At 44.9% G+C, this 22,622-nt stretch overlaps 1 protein-coding gene across 4 annotated transcripts in view; it reads left to right on the top strand.

Annotated features, from left to right (window-relative positions):
- The window catches only part of IL1RAP (interleukin 1 receptor accessory protein), a 51,069-nt gene that overhangs the window by 5,572 nt on the left and 22,875 nt on the right, over positions 1–22,622 (top strand). For 3 of the 4 annotated variants that reach the window (XM_061345751.1, XM_061345752.1, XM_061345754.1), the window contains exons 2-3: positions 10,143–10,210; positions 22,285–22,570. In XM_061345751.1, the coding sequence (XP_061201735.1) occupies positions 10,144–10,210; positions 22,285–22,570 (353 nt within the window). In that variant the 5' untranslated portion in view covers position 10,143. Of the gene's footprint in view, positions 1–9,177; positions 9,362–10,142; positions 10,211–22,284; positions 22,571–22,622 lie in introns of those variants that run through there. The other variant, XM_061345753.1, reaches the window with a different exon arrangement.

Here is a 22,622-nt window from a genome sequence, read left to right as displayed (position 1 = left end):
CTGCTGAAATGAGTTGAAATCCCATTACCAGATTCTATAGGAACAGGTTTATGACCTTATTATGGAAAAGCATCTATTTTTCATAGTAGTTTATTGCATTTCTGTGTTTCCTGCCACTGGGGCTCCATGTGCCCAGCCAACCAGCCCAAAAATGACTTGTTCCAAGCGAACTGCTGCTTAAGTAGTTACTATTTAAGACAGGCTCAAAGCCGAAGTTCTGCATGGTGGGTGTGTGGTACATTTAGCCCCATCAGCTCCAGTGACTGCTGAGCTCAGGGAATAAATCTATACTTTGCACTCATGTGTTATCTTTCATCTTGGAATCTCCAAGCACTTTAGAGACATTAAGATGCACAGCTGTGGTGTGAGGTGGAGAGAGGCTGTTATAAATGCGGCTGGGGAAACAGATTTTAGAAACCTCTACTAATGCGCTCAGTTCAAGGGACAGCCATTTATAAGCTCTCTGATGCCTGATTATCAGCGAGGCACTACAGTTTCTCATGCACTACCACTGGTGATTGATGCCTCTGTAGGTTTCATGTAGATTAACCAGAAACTCGTGTTGCTATCCTAGACTACTAGACTGTTTTAAAATCTTCAACCTTAGAGACTTACAGGAACATAGTAAATGGCAGTGGCAGGAGCCCAAATTTCTAGCTATTTTTTTGCAGAGGTTAGCCTTGTTGCAAAAAGCAAATCCCACGGGGAACCAAAACTAAAACAATCTCAGATCTGTCTCAGCATAGTAACATCCAGGGCCCCACCTACATAAATTTACCAGCAATCTGTTGATCCAGAGCTCTGGGATCTATAAAATACTTATTCTGACAGTAACATCTGTAAACCACTCTAATACAAATAGTTGGATTTGTTCTGTTGAGAAATAGGTGCTTCCCTTCAAGAAATACCTGCCTCCCTCGTCTTCCTTCAAGAACAGACACCTCTCAGCCCTTGTTTATCAGGAGGGATCCAGATAGTGGGAGGAAGATGTGGGTGTTGCTGCCCAGCACAATAACATCGTGAGGTTGTGAAGGTCTTATAGGGCATCCAACCTGTTTGGATGAGTACAGATATGCTGCTGGATCCCAGAATATGTTGCTCTAGCAAATTGTGCTGGTTGCAGTTGAGCAGGACAGGGCTGATGTGTTGAGGTGATTGATGAATGTTGCTAAACTTGGACTCCACTGGAGTAGCATCACCATGGACTAGGTTGTCTTTCACCCTCATCCATTCTCCTGCAAAAATAGCCATAGCTTCAGTGCATTTACCTTTCTTCACCTTCTGTTGTTCTCTCTCATGTTGCTATGTGTACTTTATAGGGGCTCTGTTGCACACACACAGATAACCTTGACCTAAACCCGTGGAGTTGTGAAAAAGCTTTTCTTGAGGTTTACTGTATCCTCTTCCCATTGCAGAGGGAATGTGCATCTTGGTATTTCTTGGCTGCTGAATAGCCCTGGTTTGTGGCTACCCAGGAAGGCAATGTTTTCCCCTTTCTAAGCTCCCCTCCATGGCCCTTGTCTGCAGGTGTAGTGACTCTGTAGTTGGTGACAAGAAGTTTCAAAGAGCAAGAGGGAAATTCAACCCACCTTTCTAAAGATGCTTGGTGATTGCTTCCTCTTAATGCAAAGAGGGGAGCCAGCCGAAGGCTAGGGTCAGTGCCTATTTGAGAATATGAAGGCTTCTGCTTCCTGGCACTGAAAGTAGTCAGAAATGAAAATTTTTGAGACTTTTCAGATTTTTGTCCCTTTGTAGCAGGTTTTTATCACAGTGCCGTTTCCTCCTGTCGCTGCTCCTTGTAGCCCTTGGAAATGTCAGCAGTGCATATATTGCCTTTTGTTTGTCATTCAGCAGGAGAAAGGAATTCATTGCCCTCATGAGATCAATCTTATTCTCCCCAAATAATTAATATTGATGACAGTCACAGCACACTGCTGCCTGCAGCTCTCTCTCAAACTTACCACTGTGTAGGTGCTGTGGGTCACAGAGCAGACCTTCTTGTAGGAGGCTCCTGGGCTTGAAAATTCAGGGTGCCATTTTTCAAAGGTTGAATTTAGAGCTGCAGTGATGGGGTCAGTGCAGGCAGAGCCTGAGCAAGTTCCCTGTCATGGTGCAACCTAATATTTGCAGAAGGAAATGTTAGAGATGTGGGGAGCAAATGTGATACACATGACATTGGAAGGATTGTCTCGTTCTGTTCTTTTCTTCCTTTTCTCTGTTTGTACCCAGCTTTTTCTAGCTTCCTTTTCAGACCACAGCTTTACTGTGCTGACCAGGAAGGGGCAGGCATGCAGAAGAAAATTGCTCTGATAGTGACCAGTAGGACCAAGGTTAGGAATGTGGGGGTCTGAAAGGACCTCTGGAGACCTGCTTGTAGGTGGTGTGTTGTCCTGGGCTTTCAGTGCCTTTGCTGTTCCTTCTTCGGTTGCTTTAAATTTTGCTGTGGATTGACGTGTAAAGCACACTTACAGAGCAGCCTCAGCTGGAGGAGGGGGAATAAGCATCCTCACATCTTATTCTTGTTTACTTTTTCTCATAAGGCTAAATGTGATTAAATTAACATGATTAATAAAAATGCTAGGTGTGGAAGCACTGTGTGGCCCTAACTTGAAAAAGGAAAAACTTGACTGACTTGCTTTTACCCCTGAATGTGTTGCTTATACAAGGATACCTGGAGTCACTTGAGGAAATCCTCCTCTTATGCCACAAGGAGAGTTGGGGATCAGGCCTTCACTACTTGGCAGCAGCATGGATAAACCTGCCAGTGGTGCTGGAGACATTGCAGTCTGCCTGGGGTTTTTGTGGCAATGGCACAGTAAAAGAGATGCTTGGAAAGGGGAATGAAAGACGGTGGTGGTGTGCTTTGGAGCACAATTGTGCTTGGAGGCTTTTTGCCTGCTGTTTCCTTCTTTGGGGGAAGAAGAAGGGGAAAGTGTTGGCTGAATACAGAGCAGCCACCCTGGGAACCCTGTTTGCAAGCACTGAGGGCTGTAAGGGGAGGAGATGAAGTGAAAGAGCAGGTATGTAGCTGGCAGCAAGGGCTTGAACTTAAGAAAAGAAACTCTTGGAACATTTTTTGGGACTGAGAGCCTATAGCAGCTGATGCTCAGCAGGGCTGGGTGCAGCCTTTGTGGGAACAGGGATGTGCAATGGGGCTGCAGAGCGCCGGCTGTGCCAGGCTTGGCTTCTGAGGAGATGCCTCTCCTGGGAAAGCTGCTCTTGGGGTTGAGTCTCAGGCTGGTCCTGTGAAAGGCAGTAAACCCAGCTGATAACCCGGCTCGAGTCTGCATTGTATTCTCTGGATTTAGTGACTTGGGCTGACCTAGCCTGGGGTTGCTGCTGTGCAATCTGTTGCACAATGTGGATGTGCTGATATGTCCACAGGGACAGCGAATAACCTCGTAGGGAGGGCATTAGAGTTGCTTACATCTAAAAGCTATTAAGGTTGGGAGGCAGCGTGTATGAATTAAATGCTTGTTCTCAGATGTCTCCAGGGACTCCATGAAAGCTAATCAGAACTCTTCCAGCAAGGGAGGAATCTCACTCTGGATTCCTTAAGTCTCCTCAGGTCTTTGAGCCGTGTTGGTTGCAGATTTCTTTTTTTTTTTTTCTAATCAAAGATTAGTTTGTCAGTTTATTTCCCAGTAGCAGAATATGTGGGTATTTCTCAGAGCTCTCCTTTCACTATAACATTGCCATCCAAAATAGAAGTATTGTGTTTGGCTTTGTGGAGCGTCTCAGCTCTCTTTGAAGCTCTGTTGGAAGCTTTTCATTCCCTGGCTTATTCAGACTTAAAAAATAGACTATCTTGGTTGGATACCTTTTCCTTGAGCACAGAAGTGCTCTTGTAGACTGGTGTTTGAACTGCTTGGTGGCCAGCATGTATGCATTTGTAATCTGTGCTGTTTGATTTCTTAGCTCTGGCTCTACCTGCCCCTCTTCAGCCCACTTCACAGATCTCTTGGTGGCAGTCCCAGTGGTTTATTTGTTTGGTCCAGGTGTGCATATATTTTGGAGAGGTGACAGATTATTGAGGTAGTTTATTTTAAATGCATGAAATGCAGCATGCTCTGCCTGCTAAACAGCTGCTAGAGTATAATCAGCAGTACACTGGGCTCCAGCAGAGCAGTATGCAAGATCTGTAGCATTTCTGCTTTGCCAAGCCCCGAGAAGACTGCAGGAGAACTGCAAAGGGAAGGAGGGGGAATACTGACTTTCTTCAGATACATTTTCAAGCTCCCCCTCTCCTCTTTCCACATGTCTATATGGTGCTTTTTTCTTTTCTCTTGAGAGGGGCAAAAAATAGCTGCTTCTTCTAAATTCTGATTGTTAGTGTTAAATCTGTTGAGTGAAAAGGATGCCAGTGCTGTAGCTCCCCAGTGCTAGGAGCCAGTGCTTTCAGGTCCTGTGTGATGGTGGCCTGGTGAAGGAAGCTCTGGCAAATTAAGACAGAAGGTGCTTTGTGTTAAATGACGACTCCATCTGACTTCCACTAGTTTACTTCCACCCCCCACAAAAGAAAGTGCTTAATATATGCTGTGATTCTAGATGGCGAAAAAGTTTCAGTCTGCTCAAATGTAAATGTTTCCTTTGAATCTGATTATAGAAATGACTTTTATAATAGAGATGTTTCAGATCTTTCGGTCTCCTGTAATTGGGTGTGAGACAGCCTGGTGAGTGCAGCCACCCTGGCAAAAGTAGGACTGACCATCCATCTTGCAGGTTTGTGCCTTGGTTGCATCACCATTAGATGCACTGATTGGGTTGCATTCATGGCTCCTGTGATATCCCTGATTACAGGCCAGGCTTCAGCCCTGTCAGATTCCTGATGAAATGTGCTTGGCTGTTACGGAGCTGCTGCCAAGACAAATTGGGCTCCCTGCTCTTAGGAGAGATGCGAGTGTCTTAACAAGGACAGCGCTGAGGACCCTTGGTTGGTCAGTGTGTCTGCATTTGAAGTGGTGAGTATGGCATAGCATGCACTACAGCAGCAAAAGTGCTCTGAGCTGTTTATGGCATTCATCATCAAACTGTCATTGGTTTCCACCCCATTCTGTTCCTGGAAGCTGTCTGGGAAGGATATCTTTAATGAATGTGCTAATTCCTCCTAGAGAGAAAAAGCTGGACTGCTGAAACTTCTTGCCTGCTTTTCTACCCTGTCTCCAGGGATTTTGGTGTAACTTGTGTTGCTCAGGAGGGCTGTCTGCAGGACTGGCCAGCTCACTGCAGGAGTGGTCCTGCTCCAGGCAGGTGTGCAAGTGGAAGTGCTGAGGCTGCAGTGAAAAGCGGTGCCATGTGGTAGCTACACAGGCTCCGGAGGAGAGGCAGGTCAGAGAGATGTTGCGCAAATCCTGGCTAAGTGCCACCAAGATGCTTTATGCTACAGTAATTTCTTCTTTTGTCTGAATTACTCCTGCATATACTGAAAAGCAAAAGTGTTTCCTGGAGGGATGAAGGGCCTTTTCCCACTTTCCATTAGTGTTTTTGCTATTACTTTTCTGCAGCTGCTTTTGCAGGCTGCTCTTTGTCTGCCTTTTGGATTCTTTGAATTTACTTGGACTGTTCATGTGTTTTCTCCTTAATAAAACCCAGCAAACTCACGGAGCAGCTTTCTCCAATGCTGCTGTGTGATGATGCAAGAACCCAGGGCTCATGGGCATGCAGCAGTATGGGAGTAGAGGAGGTGTGCTCCTCTCCTGAACACCAGCCTTGTTCTACAGCCCTTCAGCTCTGTTCAGTGCCCTTCAATGCGGCATTGAAGCAAAGCATTTCTTAAGCTAGCCCAACCTGGTTTCTGCTAACCTTCCTGTGTCTTCATCTTTTTCCTGAGGCCAGTCCTGTGCTCTTGAATGCTTTTGACTCAGAGGGCTTGGTACAGAATTACATAAAGAAAATGATGTGTAAACCCAGCTACGGCTGATGTTATTTTTTTCCTCTTTCTGAAACTGCTTTATTTTAAATGTCCTTTCAGCCAGAGTGCTTACTGGCAAGGTTTTGAAGGGGGCTTTTGTTCTACATGCTGTAGCATGACTTCTCAGTGAAAAGCAAAAAACCTGTCAGCTCTCCCTAGGTGCTGGTGGTTAGGAGGGACAAAGGCATTTTCTTGGAAAATGCGGCTGTGTTCTCTAGAATTGGTACCGTGACTTTGAGACTAGGTGTACAGTAGTTACTTTGAGTGCAGCTCTCCTCATTATTTATTTGACATCTGTCTTGCGTTTTGTAATTGCTTGGAAAGTGCGTAGGCTTTGTGGGGTCCGTGCTGCTAAAGGCAGGAGTGAACAATTCCTTGCCTAGGTCTGCTTGGAAAGGGTGTCTTATTAAAAGGTGTTTTTTATGAAAATGCTCATGGCCTTTTCTGACATGAAAGCCACTTCTGGCCAGTACCAAATGAAAGCCCAAACCTTTCCACAGCCTCTGCTTTAAGAACATGAGACACTTCCATGGCTGTGTTTCCCTCCACCCTGCTTTTCTTTGCTGCCCAACAGACAGAAGGTGAAAGTTTGAAGCAGAAAATGCTCAGAAATGAAAAGGAAAGAATTTCTGATCTGAGGAAAAAAATAACAAACAAAAAAGCAATACCCTCTGCCCCAAAAAACCCCAACCAACCAACCAAAAATAACCACCAAAAAACCCCACCACCAAACTAACAACAAAACCCATTTCAAATAAGTTCCTTAAAAAATTTCTAGCAACAGCACAACAGCAGTGATGGATTGTTTTCCCTAACTGCTCTATGAATTATTATTAGAATGTTAATTTATGGAGACATTAAGAACACTTCGGAGCATACTGGTCTTGTGAGAAGTTTCTGAAGTGCTGAGGATATATCGGAGCACTCACAGCTTTCTTCTGGGTGCTCTGATTGCCTGCTTTTTAGCTGTGGTGGGACTTTTGAGCTGTTCCGCTCCTCTGCTCTTTGATTTTATTCCTGGTTCCCTTTAGTGTTTGCTTTTTATTTTATTCACTTGTGTAGTAGAGGTGAGGTCTGTGACCTTTTTGGGTGGATGCAGCTGTGTGAACCCTTCCAGTGCAGATTGGGGTTTGCAGTCTCTTTGGTTGCAGCCAGGGATACTGGTGTTTCAGTGCAGTGATATTCACTTGTGCAGAAAGTTAATCAGACACCACTGGAATTGCATCATATACAGGCAAAATGCTTTCTGATGTCACAAACAAAGAAGCAGGTTGCTGGAAAAGGTTGAGAAAACTTCTGTTCCTGGCAAGACTGGGGTGGGCTGTAATCTTGTGGCATCAGGTTCTTACATGCATTGCAAAACCCACCCCATCTCTGTGGCTGAATGGATGCAATGCTCTTTACCTGGTGTCACTGGCAGAATCACGTAATCTTCCTTGGGAGAAATGATGACATTATGTGACCACAGGGCTTCTGTGGAAAGACCTTTCTTTTGGGGGATATATCACAGATTTTGGGGCCATTTAAAGCAAAGCTTCCTAGTGGCAGCAGCACTAGTGCATAAGAATTGGTCCCCTTGCTGTGTTAGTAGCACAAACTATCAGATCTTGTTAAATCTAAAATTAATTTGGTTTTTTTAATAATCATGTGCTAAAGGAACAAAGCTGGACTGTGGAAGTTATCCTGCAGGAGCCATCCTGCCTTACAGTCCCCTTTATCTCCTTCATTGTGTGTACAACCTCTCAATTTCTTTACCCAAGGGGAAAATCCTCTTCCTTCACCTTGTCTGGCAAATTTTGGCATGGTCAGGGCATCCAGGAGGTTGTGGTGGCTCCCCTTGACCAGCCCGTGACTCTCTGCAACATGCCTTCTGTGGCCCCTTGTATTTTGTATAGCTGTGGTCAGCTGAGTCCCATTCCTATAGCAGAGAAATTGCTGTAACCTGACAGGCTCTGTGCCTATCTAGCTCTCCTGGCAATATCTCTGGAGAGCCTGGAATGAACCAGAAGTGAATCACACTGTTTAGGGCTTTTGATTTTATACCTGGGTAGAGCAAGAAACAAGAATATTCCTACTAGCAGGCAAAGCATGGAACTCTTGGATACCTTGCTCATAGGAAGAGAAGCCTGGTGGCTCTTTGAGACAGTTGAGTGAATCATATTCCTATGATCATAGTTAATGGGTATAAATATTAGCTGACTGCAGAGTTCATGTATCACAGGGTAAAGCATAGTAGTTTATTTTGGCCTGGGGCCATGTAAATGGCCTTGCTCTAATCGAGAAACTCATCCAAAGTCAGTAGTTGTTCCTGCTTGCTTCAGGGCTGAATTCACTCCGATTTGTGCAAAATGCAGGAGAGAATCACTGGAAAATAAGGGTGAGTTAGGACATACTGTGCATTTATCTAATGACAGATGGAGAGGGAACCATGGCGGATTTTTATGTTTACGCTCCCTCTCTTCTAGCATCTGAATTCCCAAAAGTTCCTAAATTAATACCCAAAGTGCAGCGTGTTGGTTCTCTCTACCCAATCTGATGGCATAAAGAACTATCTTCAGCATTTTCAGAGCATAGGAGTACTAAACCAAACAAATTTTATTACCTTCCTATGAAGTCTTCAGTGATATTGAGAACTGGTTGTAGATAGCAATAGAGAAAGGTTTGGTTAGCAGCTGGCATTTTGGTTTGGATGAAGGAGGTAGGAGACAAGCAGCCCTTTCAGCTGGAGCCCAGAAAGAAAACTCGTGCTCTTCCTAGCTTCTTGCCCATTTCTGAAGGCTGATGGCTTTTGAGGCAGTCTGCAGCCCTTTGCGTGGCCTGTGCAAAGAAGAACAGGCTTGCTCTGGATTTCCTTTGTCTCTTTTGAGATGAGCCCAGCAGAAGGAAAGCATCACACAAAGGCTTTTCAGAAGCAAGCATTGAAAAGGAAGGATTCAATATCCGCTGCTGGATTTTGACTAGTGCAGTTCACGTTTCCCATTCTTGTTAATCTCTGCAATCTTAGGTGCTCTCTGCTTATGCTCAAAGCTCTTCTATGTAATGCATATGTTATGGGCAGGTTTATGAGGGACATAATTAAGAGAGCTCTGTTACTTCTTTCCCCACTGTTTTAGCTCATCCTGATGGAGCAGATTCCCTCATGAGTCTGTATAGCAGCATCATGAGTGTGCTCCTGACAGTATCACCATGCTCGTTACTGCATCTGCCTGGCAGAGCTAAGGTGCTCTAATGAAGTTCAGCCTTTTAACCATCTTTTCTCCCTTTGTGATCTGACAGCATCCAGGAATATGAAATGCAACCTTCACCCCGTTAATGACACCATATAGTAAATGTCAGCTTTCATGACTACTGTTTTATAAGTTGCATCCTGGAAAATCTAGGAACACAGGAAAATTTAATTCCAGTGTGTAAATAGCTGTGAGAGCTGAATGCCAGGTACCAGAGTGGGTGGTGAGTGAAACTCCAGCAGTGTTCATTTATCCTGAATTTCAGAAAGCTGTGCTCTGTAGTGGGAATATGGAAGTCTGGGATTGTTGTTTGTCTATCAGTGCCGCTTTGAAAGCACAAACTTTGATTCAGATCATTTCCAAAAAGTGTACAAACCTGGCGATTGTTTACTCCTGTAAGGTGGCTGTTTGAAGGAGGGTTTGCCTGGAAAGAGCCTTGTCATGCCTACAGGTACGGGGTGAAGCAGTCAGGATTCTGGCAGCAGGTCAGCAGCAGCAGACGTTGTAAATTCAGACTGTACCAGCATGCTTGTCATGCTGAAGTGTCAGATATGTGTTCAGTGCAAATGTTCTTCAGCTGCCCTGCCATTTGCCATTGTGCATACTTTCTGCACTCCTTCTCAGAAACAAGCAGAATGAGGTCTTGGCAAAGGACCTTGGTGTTTTTTAAGTAAAAGCTTGGGATTTCTAGCCCACAAGTATCTACCTTACTCCTTGTGCTCATGGATATAGATTGTTCCAGTGACTTAAGTCAATTAACTGGTTCTTTACAGAGCCACTGCCTGCCAGGACTGTAGAGCTCATGCAGCTGCCTGCAGGCAGAGTGACGCTGCCGTACAGATGCTGTTCTTAAGGAATATTAATGAAATACAAAAAGAACATACCAGAATTAAAGCATTACTGGGTAGAGGAATAAACAGATACATTCAAAATTAAAAAGCTGTTCACAGTGATGAAATAATAGAGGTTCTGGTTATTTGACACTGTGTGCTTTGTCTCAGCAGGATGAAGATGGTCAGTGTCATGCTGTTTGTGCTCTGGCTGTGGATGGTCACCCTTGGCAGCAGTTCTGGTAAGGACCTGGCACGCAATGGATCTGCTCACTATCATGGGAAGAGCTGATCTGAAGCCAGGCTGGCTACAGTGATATTTTAGCATTTAAAATATTCCTTGATGAAATGTTCATGTATAAAACACTTCAGCAAAATGCATGAACATGATAGTTAATTCTGTGTGGGTTTTGTATAATGCTCACCTATAGAAGCATGATGTAAATGGGTATGTTACCAAGTAGCAGTAAGTACCTCCTCAACCTAAAAGTACTTTGCAAATTCAATCTGCCCACTTCGTCAGTGTTGTTATTCCCCTTCTGTGAGGGGTGAAACCAGGGCTTAGTACCTGGTGTTGCTTTGTCACTGAGTTGCAAACAGGACCTGTGCTTGAACCTGAACTCTGCTACTCCTGCTTGGATCTGGAGGGGACTAAGATTCCAGCTCTTGATTCTGAATCATGCTTCAGCCATGCAAGGGGAGAGAGGAACTTCTCATAAGAGGAGCTCTCATACCCATCTCACTGAGTCACTTTCCTGACAGGAAGTATGTTGTCATGCTTGCAGCTCCTCTGGCACACATTCAGCCCAGCTCTTGTAAAGAGGCAGATTGTGCATGTCTCTGCTCTGGACTTCCTATTTGGGGGCGGAAAGAGACAGCATGATTTGCAGGAGGCGAGTGGAAAGGGGGAAGGAGGAAAGAACAGACACAGGCTTTATAAGGGGAAATGTCCAGAAATAAGGGCTGTTCAGGGGATTGACAAGTTCCCCCATGAGCCTTTGTCCCTCTACAGTGCTGGCAAAGAAGCAGTTTTAATACCCTGAGCAGATGAACAGCTCCTGTATCATTATCTCTTGGACGACACTGAATATTTGGGCCAGATTCACAACATGCACTTCAGCAAGGTTCATCTCAGTGCAGGACTCATTGCAGAGGCTCAAGCCTGGGAGTCTTTTCTCCTTGTGTTGCCCAAGGGCTGCAGAATGCCCAAGGGCTGTGGAATGCCCAAGACATTCACACTAGGCTGTAGCATTCAGTAGGGGATGTCCCACCCTGTCTGAAAGGGGCCTGGTGGAAATGATGAGCAATGGGGAAGCAGCAAAGACCAGGTCTCCTTCACTAAGCCCTAGGTAGTAGGAGTTCCTGCCGTTAATCACTGGGAAAATCCCTGCTTTGCGTGAATCTCTGGATGTGCTGTTCTGCTCTCCACCAACGCAATATCCTTCTCCTGCTGAGGCAGTGTTACAACACCCCACTTTCAGTCATCTTGGACTTCTTCAGAAATGGGAGGTAGGTGCAATTGAATCAGGACTGCCCAGGAAATGTTAGAGCAACTCTAAAAGCTGAGTGTGTCAGCTGGGAGCTGTGAAAAGGGAACTCTGGTGTGTGGGTCACACTGGCTTGTGCCAGCTGATCAGGCAGAACCCTCCATGCATTTCTGTGAGGTATTTAATGCTTTTAAAATATCCTTTAGAAGAGTTCTTCTCTATGGTTGTAGCCCTTGTAGAGTGCCCCAAGACTGTAAGTGTCAAAGTGTGGCACATGGGACATTTGATGAGTTAAAGTACATTTCTTCTGCAAATCCACTCTAGTGTGTGTATTTCATTTCTGCAGGTCTATGGGTAACAGACCCACTTTTCAGTTCAGAGCTCCTTTTTTGTTCCAGGGACATCATAAACCACTTTGGACTGTCAAAACGTCTTTTGTTATTCATGACAGACTTGGATGGCTGGTTTGTACTTGGATGGAGAGGCGACCGTCTGTGCAGCCCTCTGTTACACTGCAGGTTTTCCTGAGACTGGCACCAAAATGCAACTGCAGCTCATTTCACCCTTGTAAAGTCGTAAATACAGAGCTGTGTGGGAGACTGGACATGCTCTGATAATGTTACAGCACCTGTAACGTAACTTGCTTTTTGTTCTTGGAACAGGGAGTGAAGGTGGAGGAAGCACAACAGAGGTTATTTGGAGTGAATGTACACAGTCTGTAGCTGCCACAGTGATCTGACAATGCGTGAGGCAATGGATATGCGGAGCTCTCCACTAGAGAACCTGGCTTCTGGGATAGTTAAGATGTGTAACTTGGTAGGGATTTGACATTTCAGCTGTGTGTTTTTCTGTGATTTGCTATTATAGACATTTAATGCTGTATTGTCAGGACCAATTCTCTCTTCAGCCCAGGCTGGCAGGGGACTCGGCATGGAGCCAGGGGCAGGAGACCTGTCATAGTTTGCTGTCCCTTTTCCTGCCTGCCCCTGCAGCCCTTCCTGGGGCAGCAGCATGATCAGCAACACTGACCAGGGACCACCCAAGCCAGGGGTACTGGCTCTCAGAGCTTACAGAGGGGATGAGGACCCAACACTCGATAAATTTCAGCTATAAAACACCAGCACTGCTCCGGCTATAATGCAGATGGCCTTTCCATGCAGTTCAGACAGTATGACAGTCTCCCTGTCAGTGTGTCAGAAAGTTCCAGCATTGCACTTCACCCTATTTCTTCTTACTGGAGAGACAAATCTGCAAACTTTAGTTGCCCCCTGCAGATTTTGCCAACAGCACTGTAGCTGTAAACATCTGTTCTTTGGGCTCTGCTGTCTATGGGGGCTGATGCTGAAACAAAATCATTTTCTGAAAGGGAGCCACAAGCTGGAAGAGGAAAGAAACAGGGTCTGAGTACTGTAGAGTAAGAGACTTGAGGATGAATTTGTGCTAGAGTCTGCTACTTACTCCTGTTTTATGCAAGGCCAAATCTTTTCTGGTCTTGAGAATATACACGATCTGCAGGTTTGAATTCTTTTCTTGTGACCTTTGGGAGTTTGTTTGCAATGGTACTTGGGGTCTTCTGCTTTCCTTCCTTCAGTTAAACCATCCTTAAGATGGAAAATAACACCTAGGTCTCTGCACTTCTGTTATAGGATGCTTAATCAACCCAGCTGTTCTGATATCCATTGAAGGATAGCAAGGCCTGATTAATCCAGTTTTGGTCTTAAAATGATTTCATTGGCACTGCTGAGGTTATATAAACATACAGTGGCTCAAAAGAGACTAAAAACCAGTTAGACAAAAAAAAACCCATCAAAACACAAACATAATGTTATAATATTATCTTTTTGTTTCCAAATAAAGCTGGCCTGTGTTAGGTATCGACTTATGTGGAAGATGTAGCTGTAGTTGTGCACCTTGTTCCATTTTTCTCTTTCTGCTGACCAGGCTGCTCTGTCTTTGTGTAAGAGCTTCCAGCTTTTGAAGGGTGAGTGCTGGGAAGAGTATTGTCTTAGGGAATTAGAAAAGCAGACAGATACTGCTGCCAGGAGAGGAGGAGCAGCCTCATGCTGATTATCTGAAGGACCCACCTAGTGTGAACAGGTAACTGCTGTGCATAAAAAGCCCTTTGGTGGGAGGCAGCATCATGTTTGCATAGGAAACTCCTCTGACAGCTCCCCTGAGGGCTATCAGACAGGCTGTGTGGTATGATGAGCCTGGGACTGGGGCCAGCTTCTGCCCGCAGTGACACCCCAGCATGTCAGGCAGTGTCTTCAAGGCAGCCAGGAGCCTCTGTCCTGGGAATTTTATTTCAGGCTTTGCTGTGTTTGCTGGACTGTGCGCATGGCTCTTACACTCCCCTGTAAAGGAGGCTTTCATATAGTGCTGTTGTCCCCATTGAAGTCAGCTCCAGAGTGCTGGATGTCACCAGTGTGTCTGGGTTCAGGGCGTGGCTGGAGCGACGAAGTTGTGACTGCAGTGAGTCAGAAACTGAAGTCTGGCTCTGGACGTCAGAGCTACTGCCAGCACCATCTCTCCCCAAGTGCTGATCTGAGCTGTGTGTCTTGTGCTTAGCAGAGAGGCAGAGCAGTTGTTTATGGCCAGGGGAAATTTGCAGATTAAAAAAGTACTGTCTGTAAAACACTTTGAAGATGGAAAGCACTGCACACCTCCTCAGGATTATTACTATGTAGCTTATTCTACTGATGGGGTTCCAGTGGCCTTATTTTCCTTATGATTTGTGACAGCCCCAGAAGCTGAGAAGCTTATTTTAGTGTGTAAAGTGGAAAGAAAAATAGATTAAACTGCATTATTGTTTTCTGAAAAGACTAAATCCCTCCCCCATCATCTTCTCCTGGGATTTCCTGACTTCATCCTACTCTTCCAATCTCAGGTCCTTGCTGTCCTAATTTAGGACATGATTTCATAGCCATCCTTACCCTGTGAGTTACGGTGGTTGTAGAAGTTTATGGTGCTTGGGGGCGTGAACTTACTCAACACTGAGGATGCTGAAAGGCTTGTAACCCTGAAGCAGATGGCAATAAAACCAGCAGAGCAGAGTTGGCCTGGGTGCAGACGTGTAACTGCAGCCACCAGTGTCCCTCTGCGCCAGCCAGAATTGTGCCCACCAAGGTGATAAGACCTCATGTCTGCTTCTTGTCAGCTGAGGAAATAGGTGGTGAGAGGTAAGTTTTGAGCAGGTGTCAATATGATGTGACCCAACTGCACTGAAGTGCAGAAACATGTGGAGGAAAGCAGCTCATTTTGAGTATGTTGTTGATGTGCAGTATGTTGTTGATGTGCTATTGGATGGTCGCTTTTGCTCCTCTGTGTGTATCAAACAGGGGGTCAGGGGAGACTGGGGGTGTGTCTCCTACCTTCCTTATCCACCACATCTTGTTGCTGTTCCTGCTGCTGCACAGTCATGTGCTCAAGTCTCATGTGTTTTATTGCATACAAGTGATTGCTGCCAGGCTTGCAGGCTTGTAGACCCTTATGGGGCATTTTACTGCTTGTTCTGTTTTTTCAGCTCCTGCCCTCATCCAACAGTGCTGCAGTGCTTGGGGTATTTTTTTGTTTGTCTGTTTGTTTGGGGTTTTGGTTGGGTTTTTTTTTGTTTGTTTTTGTTTGTGTTTTTTTGTATGCAGACATCCCTGTGGATGCCTGTGGTGGGCAGTGCAGAATTGTTGACTGTATTTTAAAGCAGGCAACAGAGACCCTGGCTAAGTACAATAATTGGTCTGCATGGGTTTAACTAAGCAAGCTTGTGGCAGAGCCAAGAGTTGAGTCTGGACCTTTTCAAGTCCCAGTGTAATGTCTTAGATACACAGAAGAGGCCCTGCCAGCTTGAGAACAGGTCTGCGCTGGTGCTACTCAGGTGAATCTCCTTTTCATGCTGCCTCTCCTACAGATGATTTTGCAATGGGTTGTTCTGTTTTCTGTCCCTCTCTCTCCTCCTCCTGTGCTACTCTGCTTTGCTTTATGCAGCAGTTTTCTCGGTGAAGTGGGATAGAAAGCAGCTACTTGCTCCTTTTCTCCTTCAGGCTTTGAAGCAGTTTTTACCACTACCTTTATTGTTTTGATTTCAATTTAACAAAAAAAAAAACAACCCAACCTAAAATCCCCAAGCAACCTCCAGGCAAACATGTCAAGCTTGCTAGAGAAAAACAGACAATTTTTTTTTTTTGGCCCAGTTGCTGGAGGGTACCAAAACGCTCTGTGCCACATACCGTAAACAGTTTTACACACAGATAAAGAGTGAAAGCATGGAACTCACTGTGGAGTTTTAAGAAACACAAACAACCCCTTCCCATCTTACGGGCTGTGCTCAATTAGTTAATGAGACTTGGAGTCAGGAGACATGGATTGCATTACAGAGTCGTCGTTTTTGGATGTTTTGCCTTGGCTGCTGCTCCTGAAGTCAACAGAAGTTTACACAGTCGGCTTGTTTTTTGTGAATTTGGCAGAGAGGCAGACCATCTCACCTGTTTAAACTAGACTTTTTATTATCTCAAGTTAAACAACCACAGTGTGTAAATGCTTTTGGAAATGATGAGCCGTTCTGCAACAGAAAGTCCTTTTCCTTCTTCCTTTCTCAGCTGTTCTATTTAAATGACAAAAGTAGTTGAAGAGAGTGAGACAGACACTTCATTCATCCTCAGGTACAGCAGCTAGTGGGTTTCCTCCATGGGAGCATCACAGCTCAGTGTCAACACAGGATGAATATGGTGAGACTTGGGAGAAGCGTGAAACCGCATTGCCAGTGCCATTGCAGCAGGGCCGCGTGAATAAGACTGGGCTGTGTGCTGTATGTCAGAGCTGGTCACAGGGAGGTTTGTCCCAGGACCACTTCAATTTACTTGCCGTACTGGGAGGAAGGCAATGAGGGTATGGCAGGGTTTTTTTTTGATGTATTTCCACTGGAAGTAAGATTATGAATTCCTGCAGAGTTCATGCAGCTTCCAGACTGAGCCTACAAGGCAGCAATGGGCTACAACCAGTTTTTAGGCATTCTCTGACCACTGTCGCTGCTGTGGAGATAGCAAATAGTGAGAGCTAGCTTATCTTGGCTAGGGCTAACCCAGGTTCTCTGTCATTCACACCAATTTCAGTGCATTTGCATCTGTGCCTCTTCTCCCAGTTCAGGAAATATGTTCTCATTTGTTTCATTTCATGCTACCCTCTCTTTGCTGTGTTGTACAGTCAGATGGGATACAGACTTCATGGGAACCACTGCCCTGCTCTACTGAGTGAAGTACATAGCCTCAGAGCACAGGGTGGTCTTGTGCAAGGTGCATATGTGAAAGCAAAAACAGTGGAAGAGTGGGTGCTCCTGGAACTGGTATTAATGGGAATCTATGTGTGGCTGCTGGCCACAGATGGTACCTCCCATGCTCAGTGCAACTCCTCTATTCAGCCTGACTTCCTCTGCTTCCTTCTCACTGACTGCTGTGAGCTTGAAAGACAGTGGGGGTAATTTTTTTTGAGGTAATAATGATTAATTCTCACTTAATCACTTTGTGTGACTGGCTTTTTCTGCGTTATTGATGCCGACTCTTGCATCAAGCTAACCGCTGGCCTGTCTGTGCTCCCTGACTGGAGGCTGACTCACACCAGCTTTGCTTTAAGATAATGCAGCAGGGGTGGCCGAAGAAAGTAGGAAGCTGTTGAGATTGTGCAGCCCCACCTGATGCTGCGGCTGAAAGTGGGTGGGGAAGAGGGGTCTGCCATGTCATTCAACCAGCATTGACGGTTGAGTTTCAGCATTTGTGGCTTTGTGTCCTCCTGTGGCTGCATAGTCTCAGCCTATGTGCAAGGCAGGTCCCCTCCCAAAGAGGCAATAGAGAAGGGCACATCAATTTGCAAATGGTGGGATAATTTGTGCCAGCATGACAGATGGCTTCTCATAAGGATGGCTTTTCATTATTTCTTCACAAAAATTTCAACTAAGGGAAGCCTTTGTTTGTAGCCCCAGGGGAGGGCAGGACTGGAGGCAGTGTAGAGCTGGTAGAGTTCTGGTGCTTGAGATATTATTATTTTTCTGTTAAATGGTGGTATTTAAAATAACTGCATAGAAATGCCAAACTGATGACAAAATGGAATGTCATTTCTTGATGTGGCCTCACTCTAGTTTTCTTTTTTGATCCATGGGTTAAGCAGTTTGTCTGTTCTTGAAAAATGCAAATAATTGCACCAATCTAATCTCTGTTTTGGCTGTGTGGGTGTTTGTAATGGGTGTTGCAGATGCATCTCAGGAGCATTACAGATGTGTGTATTCAGAGCTCTTTTCAAAAGGGCGTAAACCGGTGCAAGAAGTGAAAGGTTTGGAAAGGTTTCCAGAAATGCCTGGTTTCACCTTTATGCAACTGAACCACGTAGCTATTTTTTTCTTTCCTCTCATTTAATTTTCTACTTTACATCTAGGGAAGCCACTTTCTTCAGCTTGCTTTGGCTTCTGAGGAGTCTGTTTTGAGATACCTGGTGTTTAAGGGCATTGCAGCACCAGATTCAGAAATGAGACAGACGTATTTCTGTAAGAGAAGATGTTTCTGTCCCTTGTGTCAGTAAAAAATATCCCTGTGAACAGACTGCAACATACAGTCCAAGCACTGAAGACATTTGGAGTTAACTGCCACTCCACTTAGTTTCCAGTGTTCATCAAGGAGGAGCAATAGGGCAGCAGCCCGCTCATCTCTTTATCTCAAGGCACACGAAATCAAGATGGGCATCCTTACCCTGACCTTCCTGTCTGTGCTTTCTCTTCCAGTGCTGGAGGTGGGTGCTTCCTTCTACCATGCAGCCTCTCTCCAGCATGTATAATCCCTTTTCCTAAGCAGGGCTCTAGAAACAAGACTGTTTCTTGCCTTTTTCCTGCATTGTTAGTCATGGGTAGGTATTATGGGTCACAGATTGCCTTGCTGTGTGATTGCAGAGTAGCAGTAAGAGGGGTCAACTGAGGCATTTACAGTGCACCTCCTTTGTTATGAGAAAAAGATGGATTATTTCAAAGTGTTTTGCAGAAGCATTTCTAGGAAGATGCATTTGTGGAATGGTGGATTTTTAGAGATTTTTATTGTATACTTCGGTTGTGTGTGGTGTTCCATTTCCTGTAGCATAGAAGGGACAATGGAGTTGCATGTAGCTCCTCATCTCTTCGCTGGTTTCCATTTATTGCTGAACCTCTGAAGTCAGAGCATGAATATTGATTCCACTCGATTTATTCAGAAGCTGCTCTAAACTCCAGCAGCTGTTTTGTGCAGGAAACATTTCAAGAGAAGAAATTCACTTCCTAGGCTTAGCCAGTGAAAACAAGTGTGACTTGCTGCAAATGGACACAGCAAAAGTTGCTGCTGTTTCTCACAATTAGAACTAAGTCCTTAAATCTGCTTTCTGCAATGCTTCCTCAAATACTGTTGCTGGAGTCACGATATATCAAGATACTTGCGTACTTTTTTTTTTTTTTTACAGTGGGAGTTGCTTTATGCCAGTGAGGCTCACTGTGAAGTCATGCCACTTTTTCAGGTTATCTCCAGTTCAGCCTGATGTGCAAGTATCTGCATACTTGTTAGCAGCAAATAGGCTCTGAATATCCAGTAAAGGTTAAAATACTGGAAATAGCACAAAAATGTTGCAGGGAGTTGTTGGATGCAAATAAAGTTATAACAATAATAATGTGAGCATCCCTTCTGCTTTACACACACATAGGGAGAGCAGCTGGCTGTCTGGGCTTGATCTAGCTGCTGGGGTCTGCATTGAAAGGGCACAGGGACAAGAGCCACATCACAGCCAAGGAGGAAGAGGCTCACAAAGGTGTGTGTGAGTGTTGTCCTGAAATTCCCTTACATTCTGTGTCAGGCAGAGCCCACCTAGCTCATGCATAAGATATCCCCATGGCATGGGGAGGAGGGAAGTTGTGTGAAGCACCACAACTTCTGTCCTCGGTGCTTTATGCATAAAGGAGGTCTCACTCAGGCCTGTGGCATTTCTGTCATCTCTGCTGTGAGCAACGGATTGTGGCTTTGATCCCTGAGCCCTCGAAGCCATGCTGGGCTGGCTTTGCCCTGGAAGCCTAGAGGAGTCTTTGCCAGCAGGGTGGCAAGCACAGCCTGTGTTCTCTAGCTGCATGGCTTCTCCTGCAGTGTAGCTAGCTGCTCATTACACAGCATGGTTATGTGCTGTGCTTGGGGTTCAGCTCAGAGCACACAGCACCCCAAGACAGATCATACATAGGGAACCTTAGGACTAGCTGTTCAGTGTGACAGTGTTCCTGAAGGCAGGTGAATTAGCCAGCTCTGATACAAAATCTTCATGTACAGCTTTTATAGTGAAAAAACAGTAGCAGTTATCTCTTCCCTGGTCAAGAAGACAAAATCCATACATTGCTTTTGGTTAATCTAGGAAGAAAAAAATTTAAATAGTTTTATTTATTTTCAATAACTGATTCAGGTAGAATGGGTAAGTAGTTTTAGTGTTGATTTATGAGCTGTTGCAAAATGCAAGAGCTGTTTATGATGGGAAATTTAATTGATCTTGACTCCAAGAATTTCAGTACTGCAATGTTTTATTACAGAAGAATTTTCTTCATCTTCAGTCCTGCCATTTGAAGTAATAAAGACAGTTCACCTTTATGCAGCCCAAGAGGAGACTGCAAAGGCAGGTGGTGGGAAGAGAGCCCAGATGTCCTGATTTACAGTCCCAGGTCTGCTCTTCCAGAGGAAAAACCTTTCTTTATTTAAAAAAAAAAAATTAAAAAAAAAAAATGCCCCCACCCATCATCAATAATAATCCATGTTTTATCATGCAAATAGCAAGTAGTGTCTGGTAGGCTCAATTGTCTCATTTACCCCTCCACAGGAATTTGACCATGACAGTAATTTGACCCCACCAGCCTAAAGCAGCATACTTGTTCCAGTGGGCCTTGACCATGGTGCTGACTGGTATCTATGCACCTTCCCATGGTGTAAGGCTTCCAATAGCGGTTTGGTCTTTCAAAACGAGTCTTGGTGCTGGCTGTGATTGCAACTGTACTGGATGATGCAGTCTTGAAAGAAGGATCTGTATGTTTCTTAGATGACAAGTGATGACACTCTCCAGTCATTTAGATTTGGGGTTCCTGATAGTAAATACCTGTGCTCTGTGCAGCTTCACTGTCTCTCCCTAGCCCAGTTCATTCTCTTTCTCCAGAAGTAGGATTCTCATATCGGTGTTTGCCATAGCACAGGAGGAGCAGTGCAGTTTGTGTTTGCATTTATGTGTAAATCCACCAGAAAAACTTTTTATTCTTAACGGCTCAGATTCCTCCTCAGTGTGACTGCGTATTGCTAAACCACAGTATTTAGCATTGGTGCCTTTAAGTGCTGTGGGCCCATTTTCTCAAAGGTTTACTTCTTTGTTTTTTCTAATTAAGTATGAGTTCAGGGCCAAGCTACATCCCACTGTCTAATTAAGAAAGATAAAATGCCAGAAATCCTGTTTTGGGCCTGTGAAGTCAGGTCAGAAGAATTGGGCTCAAAGAACATACTGTATCCTGTTTTTCCTCTCTGTCTGAGTGTTTTAATATCTGCAGACTGGAGAGGCTTTGCAATGTCGTCTCTGGTGTGCTATGATATGCTGAGACACTGCTCCTGGGCACTGCTGCAGGCAGTATGCGTTTCTCCTCTTCAACCCATTTTGGGCTCCTGGACATCAGGCTGCCCTAGCTAATGCCTCCCAGCAGCTACAAGAGATGTGCTGGGAAGTGTGCTGTGCCACACTCTGCCTTGTCAGTGTGGGATGACAGGAGATGCGGTGACAATGGCTTCTCTGTGTGTCTCAGCTGGCACTGGAAATGCAGGTTTCTCTTACATTTGCTGACACGCTGGTACTGTGTTTTGCTTGCACCAAGTCCCTTCATGACTGGGCATTTTGATGGTAGGAGGAATGGAATGGAAAGGAGCACTCGGAAGGAAGGTTTTGACTGTGCTCTTTGTACTGAAACTATTCACTAATGATAAGAAAAAACTAAAAAAGAAAGCACAAGGCACTGCGTAGCTTTTTTTCACACAGCTCAGTTTCTGCGTCAGCCTGAGTGTGCCGTGAGTCACACTGCTCCTGTTGACTGTACTTGGGGATTGCTCCTGGGAGCTGCCCAGGGATCCCCAAGAGAACCTGCTGCTGCTGCTGCCACCTCTTCCATACTGTCTGTTCTGCCCCTCAGCCTTCCTTCCCCAACTTCACTGTAAGCAGTCACTCTGTGTCAATTATTACTGCTTGTATTCTTTGTGTTGTTATGCCTCTGCACAGGCGACGCATGAATCCATCACAGCAAAGACAGTCCTCACTTCCCAGAACCCACAGTCCAGCTGCTTCTTGCAGTGTCAATAATCTGTAGCTCTAAGGGAGGGTTGATGTTTGCTTTGGGTTTTTTTTTTTTTAATCTCTTATTTAAACACCTCTATCTTCCTTGTCACTGTGTGTGGATGCACATGCACCTCTAGCAGTGTTTTCATCCAAATTTTATCTTCCCACACAAGATTTGAAGGTTGAATTTTCTTGGAGCTCTCTAGGAAGCCTGGTGTTATGCAGGAATATCATATCCTATTGTCCTAATGGGAGATAAATAGCTTGGAAGAAATGTAAAAGGTGTACAAATAAAAGCAGAAGTTTGCAGGTTCTCTAGAAATGGATATAGAATTCTTGCCCTTCTTTATAAAACTATAGTTTGCTTCCACTGAAAACACTATGGTTTTGCCTCTGATTTTAATGGGGACAGGACCAAGGGCTGTGGGGAACATAAGCAGAACTTATTTTCTCCTGCAGACTTGCAGGCTAAGTTACCTTCTTCTTTCTGGCTGCAGAACGCTGTGATGACTGGGGTGTGGACACCATGAAGCAGATCCAGATTTATGAAGGGGAACCTGCCAAGATCAAATGCCCACTTTTTGAGACCTTCTTAAAGTACAACTACAGCACAGCCCATTCTGCAGGCTTAACCCTGATCTGGTACAGGACTGCACAGGACCGGGATCTGGAGGAGCCCATTAATTTTCGTCTCCCAGACAATCATATCAGTAAGGAGAAAGACACCCTTTGGTTCTGGCCTGCTCTTCTCAATGACACTGGGAATTATACATGCATGCTCAGGTAGGTTGTACAGTGCAGCTTCTGTAAGTCTTCAGTGTAACTGAAGAACTTT

This window comes from Neopsephotus bourkii, unplaced genomic scaffold (genome assembly GCF_033783945.1).
Source record: "Neopsephotus bourkii isolate Nb327-2 ecotype Australia unplaced genomic scaffold, CSIRO-AGI_Nbou_v1 NB_234, whole genome shotgun sequence".
Lineage (NCBI taxonomy): Eukaryota > Metazoa > Chordata > Aves > Psittaciformes > Psittacidae > Neopsephotus > Neopsephotus bourkii.
Note: the sequence above shows the minus strand (reverse complement) of the source record. Positions and strands in the feature narration are given on the sequence as shown.